Source organism: Arvicanthis niloticus, chromosome 1 (assembly GCF_011762505.2).
Source record: "Arvicanthis niloticus isolate mArvNil1 chromosome 1, mArvNil1.pat.X, whole genome shotgun sequence".
NCBI classification, from domain to species: domain Eukaryota; kingdom Metazoa; phylum Chordata; class Mammalia; order Rodentia; family Muridae; genus Arvicanthis; species Arvicanthis niloticus.
The window spans coordinates 106661330-106671106 of record NC_047658.1 but is presented as its reverse complement, the minus strand read 5'-3'; the positions used below and the strand labels follow the sequence as shown (position 1 = coordinate 106671106).

Below are 9777 nucleotides of genomic sequence, written 5' to 3'. Positions count from 1 at the left end.
GACCTCCAGGACTCCCGCCCTCCCATCAGGGTCTTTTGGCCCAGCCCGCCTACCCCATTCACTTTCGTGATCAGCTCCGCCTTCCTACACTGAACCTACCTCCCCAAGATTTCCCAACTCTCTTCCTCCACTGACCCTACAGATCTTCCTAGTACAGACCCTCATTCGCCTTCCACACTTGTCTCATCCGCACTCACCCCTGTCCGTTCTCCAGGTCTTCCTTACTTTTTGCCCCAAACCCGCTTGCTGTTTACCTTCCTAATGAAAGAGCAGAAGGGGTGTGTGTGTGGGCTGCGTGGACGTCACCACGTCCTAACTGGGCCAGCCTCGGGAGAGATCCCCTCTGTAAACAGAGGTTTCTAGATTCTCCGGAGGTTAAGTCCTAGTGCTAATCTAGGGAGGGGGTGCCTTCTGTCCCAGCTTCTAAATCCTTCGAGGGTGGGGGTGGGGCTGCTCCCAGGGCAAAATGGTTTTCTCTGTGGGTTTAGGAAGGGGCCTTCTTCTGTTTAGCCCACCACCTGCTATGGTTCACCAGAACTCTCAGGAGGGCACGGTGGGAAAGGAATATGCGCTTGAGGCCAAGTTTGAAAAACGACCCCCATCCACACTTGAAAGTGAGGATGTGAGGAGAGGCTAGGTTCTCGGAAGACTGGGAGAGGAAACCGGCAGCGGCGCATTGTGCTGGTAAGCCCCCTGCTGGAACTCTTAAGCATAGATTAGAGCGCTTGTTTCCGCCTCGTTATCAGGCTTGGCCGGCGACACTCGCTCTGCTAGTGCTAGGAAAGCTTTAGCTATTAGCTCTGTCCAGGCTGGCCCCAGGCATCCAAGCATCTTCCCAACCCACCATAATGCCGGTGCTTTAGGGAGCATTCGTTGGTCGCCCGCCCCTCAGGGGACCTCCGTGTCCCTTGCTGTGTGACCTTTGAGAGTGTGACTTTCAGAAGGGCATGCTCAGTCTCAGTGCAGAGGTGGTCTATGGGCACAGTTCATTAAGAAGACGAGCTTGTAGAAAGGCTAAAACTGGTAAACAGGGGGTCAATCAGTCACAGACGAACCAATCAAGAGTAAAACTGTTAGACTGGCACGGGTATCATAAAAAGACATGAAAATAGAGACACAAGTGTCCACAGCTCAGCTCCAACAGGAAGGGAATCACTGGGCTCATTTAATAGAAAATTCCCAAGAGCAACTGCTCACATGTGTGTAACAGGCTGAAACTGGGCTTCCAGCTGAGGAAAAAAGAATTGTGATGTCCAAGGCCTGGGAAAAGCCATGGGCTGTCACGGCTATTCTGTTACAAACAGATGAAGCTAGATTAACCAAGCATGGCAATGGTGCTGAGAAATATGAGCAGGTGGCCAAGGATAAAACAGACCTACGGTGGGCATGGAGGCCCAAAGACCAGCCAGTGACTGACTAGACAGCTTTAGGATGTTGGAGTGAGCTGTTGAGAAGAGGGAATCTCCACACCCTCTAAGTCATACAAAGAGGGTTTTCCAAAACCAGGGGATGTGTTCTCTACTGATACACTAGACCAAAATCCAATGTCTTGGTTAGGTTGGGAAAGCCAATAGTCCTAGGGCTGTGAAAGGATCTGAGGACTCAGAAGCAAAAAAAAAAAAAAAAACCAAAACCAAAAAAAAGCTCACTACTGGGATATTGTATGCCTGACATAATTGAGAGAATCATGTATAGACCAAGCATTAATTCAGACAGATAAGAACCAGGAGACAGGAAATGATGAACTTAAAGCTGTGAAGTATATGTATTGGTGGTGTTAGGGATTGAGCTGAGGGATCTGTGCAAGCAGGAGCCAGGCACAGCATTTATATTTGCTAAATTTTAGGAAGAACAGAGATGAAGAAAGACACAGTTGCACTGTAGATCCTTGCCCACAATGGACAGGGTCTTGCTTTTTATTTCTATCACAGTGACAAAACAAAAAACCATCACCATCACCACCACCAACAACAACAATAACAAGAAAAAAAAAAACCCAAAAAACAACCAAACCAAAAACTTAATAAAAGCCACAGAGCCAACTACTCCTGGGATAATGAGCCCCAAACTGGTAAGGTTCTTTAACTATAAAACAAATAAGTATTCCTTCATTAACAATATACTGAGCCATTAGGAGACTTTACTGAGGCCCAGATCCCATTAGGCATAAACTTGAGGTACCCTCAAAGCATAGATTTTTAGACGGGATGAGAAGTCCAAGCAGCAGGAGCAATAAAGCCTGGTCCTCAGAGTGAAGGGCCTTTGCCACAAGGATAGCCCAATAATAGTAGAAGGCAGTACCCAAAGGCTCATCCCAGTTTCTTATAGGAGCCTGGTCCCAACTTAGGGTCAGTACTCAACAACTCAGGTGAGACTAGTTACTTGGCTCAGAAACTGGAAGGTTACCCAAACTGTCCTATTTGGTGTACAGACTCTATACTGACAGGCTATACAGCACAGAACTCTTAAGCTGGAAGCACAGTTCACTGGGATGGGAGAGAAAATAAAATACCCACTTCTAAGGGTATTTCCATAAGTCCATTAGCTGTAAAACAAGGTGTGAACCTCACACCCACTGGGATGATGACAAATAAATTTAAAGACTTAAGAAATAATTGGGTTATGCTAGGTATGGTGGGTGGCCCATGTCCATAGTTCCAGTGCTCAGAGTCAGACAGAACTCTGAGTTGAAGACCAGTCTGGCCTACAGAGTGAGTTCTAAGGCATACACCCTCACATGCACATACACAGAGAGAAACAAAGAGAGAGAACTACTGGACTGTTTGTGTTGGCTCACACCTTTAATGCCAACAATCAAGAAGCAGGCCAATCTGAGGTCAGTCTGATCTACATAGAGAACTGAAAGCCAGACAGAACTACATAGTGAAATCCTGTTTCAAAACAAAAATACAGAAAGCAAGGCAAATCAGATAAAGTATCAGCTCTAGTAAACACACACACACACACACACACACACCAAAGCTTTTCATATCCCTATGGCGATTAAAAATAGACAAAACTCCCCAAGTTTGAAGACTGAGGCAGGTTTGAGACTGATTCCTCCAGTGGCCGTCCATATACCCTCAGGTGTATTCCAAGTCAAGGGGCCATCTTCTCCAGGGCTAAGATTCCTATTAATGTGGGTACATTTGCTGAGAAATACATTTTTTTTTTCTTTTTTTTCTGAGACACGGTTTTCTTTCTCAACCCTACCTGTTTTGGACCTCACTCTGTAGACAGGCCTCAGACTCAGAGATCGCACTGCCTCTTGGGTGCTGGGATTAAAGGCCTGCACCACCATCACAGGCTAGGAGAAAAAAACTTTTGAGGCCACTGGACTGTATCCGAGGCCCTGCCCCTGTGGCTCTGAACTCCCGGGTGTTTGCTGGGGAGGCATTTGCAGAGTGAGCTCATCCATAAGGTTTTAGGGACTTATTCTCATTGTACAGTGGGATCCTCTCCAAGTTTGTCTCTCACAGAAGGGGTCCCAGGACCTGGCTGGAGACCCACACTACAAGTCAGTGCTTAAAGGTCTATTCCAAGTCTTCAGAAGGAGGTGACCTTGGGACCACCTGGATAAACTCCTCTGGACTTCCCTTAACCAAGACTGCCTTAAGTCTTTGGGTAAGCCGTATGGCCGGATGGGCCCAGAATTTGTAAATCGGAGTCTCAGTCTGAGCCTGCATTGTTATGCTACTGAAGTGCCTCCAGCCGCTTCCTTTCCTCTAACTGCACCCAAGCCCTCCCCCACTGACTCTCTAGTCCCTGAGGATCTTGGAATTTCAGCTTTGTAAGTTCAACAAGGCAGCTTGGCTTTGCCATGTCCTTTGGAGTTGTTGATACCCAGCCTCTCGCTATAAACCTGACACCTGCGAGGGAGTTTTCCAAAAAACAGTTCTGACTATTCCGGTTCACACGGGCCAGAGTACTCAAATTGAGTATGACCCAGGTTAGGTAAGAACTTCAGGGATGTTTTACTCAACAACATAACTCCTTGGGAGAGGCCCTTCGACTTCTTACCCTACCCGTCATCCACGTACCTTATCCAGCCAGTCCCTGGGCTGCACTCACTGCTGACCAGTGGAGGGGTTCCGCACCTTGAGAAGGTCGGTGCCCCAAACATCAGGTAACAACTGTACCACTCCGTCAAATCTTCACCGAAAAGATGCACAACTGTGGGGCGAGGGGCTGCGTCTTTTAGTCTCTACTCTCAGGGGTCCATTCTTACCGAGACCTGGAGTCCGAACTCATTCACAGGATTAAGTAGAAAACACAATCTTTATTTTGGTAAGAACGTAGGTTTGGGGTGGGGAATGGGGAGAGTAACTGGGGTTGAGGTAGACTGGGGGTCGGTTCTGGAGAGGATTGATAACAAACAAAGATTTATTGGCGCAAGTCCCCAAGGATGCCCCGCTCGGAGGCTGCACTGCCCAGAATGAACCCCACAGCCAAAGAAACGGTTTGGTCGAAGGAACCTCGTAGGTGCTCCACGTGCTGGTTCAGGGTCGACAGCTGGTCACGCAGAGGGCCCAGAACTGTTGAGATGTCGCCCAAGTGCGTCAAGGTCTGCAGCAATGCGGTATTCAGCGATTGGGGAGCAACCTGCGGGGAAGCACGGCCCTGGGAAAGGCCAGGAGGCTCATTCGGGTTCTCCACGTCGTGGTCGGAGGTTGGCGTCGGGGAGGATTCGAGGGTTTGGCCCGGCTCAGGAGGCGGAGTGTCGATCACCGTAAGAGGAGGGGAGCTGGTAATGCGGTGGGCATCTGCGGACTTCGTAGTGGAAGAGCTGAATCTAAGCGCGGGGGCAGGCTCGGCGTTCTCCGCAGCCAGCGGCAGCTCTGCCTCTACGAAGGAAACACGCGGAACGTCCGGAATCCCATCTCAGGGCTCCGCCCCTCCCCGGGAGACCCAGACCCAGACCCTTCTTGCCCACATGGCTGCTCTTACCTTGCTCCACCGGTGCAGGTGCTGGTGCTAACGCGGAGAGGGACGAGCGGCCCCGGCGCTGGGGACGTCCTGGACCAGAAGAACGGCGGCGGACCCTCGGCGGCCCATCGTCACCCAATAGCCCCATAAGCTGGCGGATCTGGTCATCGAAGGGTCCGGACGGCTGGCCCTGGGAGTCTCGGAGTTTGTCCTTGAGGAACTTGTAGCGACGGCGGCACTGAGCGGGCGTGCGCCGAACTTGCTGACGGGCCAGTGCGGCGGACACGCGGCGGTAGGTGGGCAGAGTCTGCCGGCGGTCCAGCAGTAGTGAGCGCCACATGGCCGGCTGCAGCAGCGTGCCCAGAAGTAGCTCCGTCTCTCGGGCACTCCAGGGCGTGCGCTGCGCCGAGCCCGGGGACACGGGAGCCTTGGGCGAGCCGGGTTCCGCCATCGCACCTGAAGTAGCGAAGGCATCAGACGTAGTCGCCGGGACGTCCCCGGCCGGCCGCAGCTCAGCGTCGGGGCTAGCTGGCGACGGCGGAGAAAAAGCGGGCAACCTCCGGGGACGAAGCAGCATCCCTGAGCCAGGTAGAGGTGCGTGTACTCCGAGGCGTGGCCTCACCGGAGAGGAGGGCTCCTCCAGAGCCGCCCACACACGCTCTAAGGACCCCGCACCGCCCTCTGCGTCTGAACCTGGTCGGTGCGACCCTCCCATAGTCTAGCCGCCCCGCCCATCTCTCCTGCCTAGTTCCTCTTGGCCTGTGCCTTGCTTATATTCTAGCCCATCCCCTTTCTAGCCCTTTCCTTAGGGACCCTGACCCTGAGAATACAGTTTGGCCCTGTTACACAAAACAGAACGTGTAAAACTTTTTAATTAAAAAAACATTTAATTAAGGTACAATATAATAAGATCCAGTGAAGAGGACACAGGAGGAGTCAGCTCGGGTTTTTTTGTTTGTTTGGTTGGTTTTTGTTTTTTTGCTATGCCCATTAATTACTACCCATAAACAGCCCACGAAAAGCTCCAGAAACACAAAACTCTGGCATCTTTTATGGTTAGTGCACAAGAATGTGTTGTTTATACATGTAATTAGTAGGACCATCCTCTCCACTCTCATCTGGCTGTGGGCTTTGGAAGATGGACATATGTTGTGTCTAATTTACTAATCTAGCTAAGGAGGCTATTTGGTTGCTAGATTTGATAGCAATCAGTGGCATCTGGGTTTAAATCTTACTTCACACACACTAAAAAAAGGTATCTTTCTAGTGTAGTAAAATGTATCTGTTAACAAAGGTGACAAAATAACACTTCTTCTCCCAAGATTAAGACTAAGAAAAAGATGCTCAAAATTAGTCTTAGTGTAGAATTCTTGGCCAATGTAGTACAGACAAGAAAAAGAAACATCATATAAAGATGGCATAAGTCCCCAGTAGCCTGTGGGCTAGCTATACAAGTCCTGGTTTTACAAAGATCAGTTAAGTCAAAGGAAGTACCAGTCTGCCATCTTGCCTCTGGGATTGTAGTCGTCTCCTGCTGTGGGACCCAAGACAACAATGCAACAGCAAAGATTAGCGGCTGTTTCATTAGTGATTTCTGACTAGGGGCTTGAACAAAGATCAGGGACCACTGGCTGTGTTCCTCATGACTGGGGCCGGCCAGGGTCACCTCTACTTGCTATACGGAGCCTAGCTTCCCAGGGACAGTATTCTGAGTTACTGTTTTCAAGGTCTTTATCACCTGATTTGAGCCCTATGTGATGGTATCTAGTGGCTCTGGGGCTAGGCAGCTGGCGGTGGTGGAGCCTCTTTGTCCAATCAACATACCATGTGGCCATCTTGAGCTTACTCTCAGTCTACTGGCTTTAGGGTAGTTAAATTCCACCTGTGTTGGAAGCTTCCCTCAGAACTAAGCACCAGGCTCAGCACAGGGCCCAGATTTGAGAGGTGAGGTTCACTGAGCCTTGAGGGCCACTGGTTGTCCCTTTTTTATAAAACTCTTTATCGACACCAGGCAGGTAGCTCTATTGTCATTATCTTTCCTGTGTCTGGAATGAGTACACTGAGAAGCAACCCACTCCCCACCTCCTTCATGTCTCTGAGACACTGGGGGCTCAGGAGAGGTCCCAATGGGTGGCCAAGAGAACCAGCCAGCTCTGTCTTGTCTACAGGCTGATCAGTAGAAACTGGTTGGGGTGGACAGATCACAGCAAGGCAACCCTCCCCTCATCCCTCTGCAGTTGGTGCTATGGGGAAAGGAGCTGTGGTCATCACAGTCTTGGTTTTGGAGAGGATAGATGCATTAGAAGTGAGTCTGCCAGACCTGGTCCCTGTGGTAACGAGAGTATGAATGTCATACAAAATGTGGTATGACCTGGAAGTTTGGCTTTCAGTCTTAGGCTGGGCTTATTTACTGTTTAAGCACTTGGAGACCCTAGGTGAGGTGCCCTTGCCCAGCCAAGAAAGACTTTAGACGGGCTGGTGAGATGGGTCATCAGTTAAGAGCACTGACACTCTTCCAGAGGTCCTGTGTTCCAATTTCAGCAACCACATGAGATCTGATGCCCTCTTATGGGGTGTCTGAAGACAGCTACAGTGTACTCACATATAATAAATAAATAAACACTTTTGGGCCTGAGCAAGTGGGAGAAGGGAAGGGGGGAGAGAAAGACTTTAGTATCAGAGTGGGTGTTGCTTTTGAAATCTACAAAATGCACCATATGACAGTAGCTTGGTAGAAATTACTTTATTTAGAAATCTGTACCTTGTGACATCAGGGCGCCATGCAAACAGTGCTGAAGCCAAAAGCCTGTTCACTTCCCCACGCAATAAGTCAGCACCATTGGAATGCTGGTTTGCGCTGGGCACCTCCTGCACTACATACAAAATCTGAAAATGTAGGCGTTGATCAACAGAACATAATCCTTATAGAAAAGTCCCAAAACAGTAAGTTGCATATGCATAGCCGGGACTCCCAGTCCCACTTACATCCAGTGTAAGCAGGGTCTGGTATCTCCAGCAAATTCAGGTGAGGAAACACCTCTCAGCATTAAAAATCCAGCATTTGGTCACAAGTCACAGCTTCCTAGAAATACCACTAGCTACTTCACTAAAAAATCCCTACTTTTAAAACACAGAACAGTCTTGGTCTTGTGGCAGGCAGGGCTTGGGTCGTTGCCTGCAGTCTAAGGTGTCCGAACTGGAGTTTTTCCCCACCTGCTGTTCTCCATCTTATTCCCAGCCCTCCTGGCCAGACGACCCCTTCCCAGTGAGCCAAAGGCCAGCGCCAGCTGTTGAGGATCCAGAAATGGAGGTGTCTGATGCCACTAAGGCAGCAAGTTTGACTCACATCTTTGTCTGTCTAACAAAGCGCTAGTGGTGTGCAGAGCCAAGGGAACACAGTGGATGGGTGTGCGCATGCGCAGCTGCTGAAGGCTGGTAGGCCGCTGCTTCTGGGGCCCACATGACAGTAAAGAGGGACTTTTGCTCCCAGAGGTCCCAGGAAGGCGAACCTGCATTGGTGCTGCTGTTAGTGCGCAGTGTTCTAGCCCCTTTTCCAGGGGGCAGAGCCTCTGCCCAGCATCCCTGTCAACTGCAGCTGTTCTAAGCTGGGGTGGAGAGCAACAACAGGCCATGGGGAGGGTCAACAGCTAAGGCAGAAGGCCCAGCTGGGACAGACGCTGGTTCTCCCCACTCTTTGGGGACTAAGAAGACCAGAGGACTTGGCAGGATAGGCTGAGGATGGGGGGTGGGGGGGATTTATAAACGTGGCTAAGACAGGCTGCTAGAAATCTTGGGCTCCAGTGGAAGGTTCCAGACCCTTGGAGCTGCTGAGTGCAAAAGACAGTTTTGGTCCTTCTTGCTGAGTGGAAACAAAAACACCGGTCAGCAAGCAGCTAAGTTTGGGCTTTTTAGGAGTCAGATGTGGGTATGTGTTGAGTTTTGGGGAGGTCAGTGATAAATAAATGGGAGCCCAGGTTTAAGAAGGCCCAAAGCTCTGGGGAAAACTGAATCTATTCCTTTTTCTTTCATTTGTTAAATTTGATTTTTAAATTCTAGCAGAAACAGGCCCACTGAATGCTGTGCCCACCCTGCCTTGGGGATAGGGCTAGGTTAGAGTTGGCTCTGGCTTCCCTATGGCCTCAGGCTAATCCCTTGCAATTTTCACTTCTTTGAGGGAAGTAAAAACTGTCTTCCCTAAGGGTACTCAGTATGCCTGAGGTTCTGCCAGCAGCCCTTGGGGGTTCCTTCCACCTCACCCATCTTTCTTGGTCTGGTCCCATTTGGGTCTACACCCAGGTGGAGCTCTTGGCTACTGGAATGTGGCTTTCATTCTCCTCAGTTTGTCTTGGATCTTCCGGGAGTGTTTTTCTCCTGGGATCTGGTGGAAGTTGGCCCTGTTATCTGCTGCTAAGATGGAAACATCAGCCCCGCTGAAACGGGCAATCCTTTGCTTGAGGTGGGCCTGTAGCTTGGGGTCAGGGCTGAATGTGTAGGGGTTCTCCTGGAAGGCGTGCACCTGGCTTGCCACCTTGGCGATGTTTCTTTTGTGGAGAAAGAAAAGGTTCATTAGTTAGTTTGCATAGGTTACAGTGCCCCTTGGCCAGCAAATCCTAATGTCTTCTCTGGAATGTCTCAAACCATTTCAAACCTTTCCCAAAGGGCAGCATCAAAGGATGGGGGTTTCTGTGCTCATTCATAAGAACAAGCTTTATATCTGGGCTCCCCACCACCTTCATAAATATCCGTTGAAAACCTATGTCAGGTTGCTTCAATTGAGGTCTTCTACATGGAAAAACAAACAAAACCTCCCAAGCCTGTGCTGATTGCTGTAGTTTTGCTTGGGGGCTTCTG

At 49.9% G+C, this 9777-nt stretch overlaps 2 protein-coding genes across 2 annotated transcripts in view; both read right to left on the bottom strand.

Annotated features, from left to right (window-relative positions):
- Positions 1-4271: 4271 nt before the first annotated feature.
- On the bottom strand, positions 4272-5645 carry Utf1 (undifferentiated embryonic cell transcription factor 1). The gene is made up of 2 exons (XM_034484658.2): positions 4948-5645; positions 4272-4844 (listed from the first exon to the last, which is right to left on the bottom strand). Exons 1-2 carry the CDS (start codon positions 5639-5641, stop codon positions 4384-4386), a joined length of 1155 nt encoding a protein of 384 aa, XP_034340549.2. The 5' UTR covers positions 5642-5645; the 3' UTR covers positions 4272-4383.
- Positions 5646-7648: 2003 nt separating this feature from the next.
- Positions 7649-9777, bottom strand: part of Kndc1 (kinase non-catalytic C-lobe domain containing 1) — a 45129-nt gene continuing 43000 nt past the window's right edge. The window contains exon 30 of the mRNA XM_034506848.2: positions 7649-9467. Within this exon, the coding sequence (XP_034362739.1) occupies positions 9236-9467 (232 nt within the window). The 3' untranslated portion in view covers positions 7649-9235. The remainder of the gene's footprint in view (positions 9468-9777) is intronic.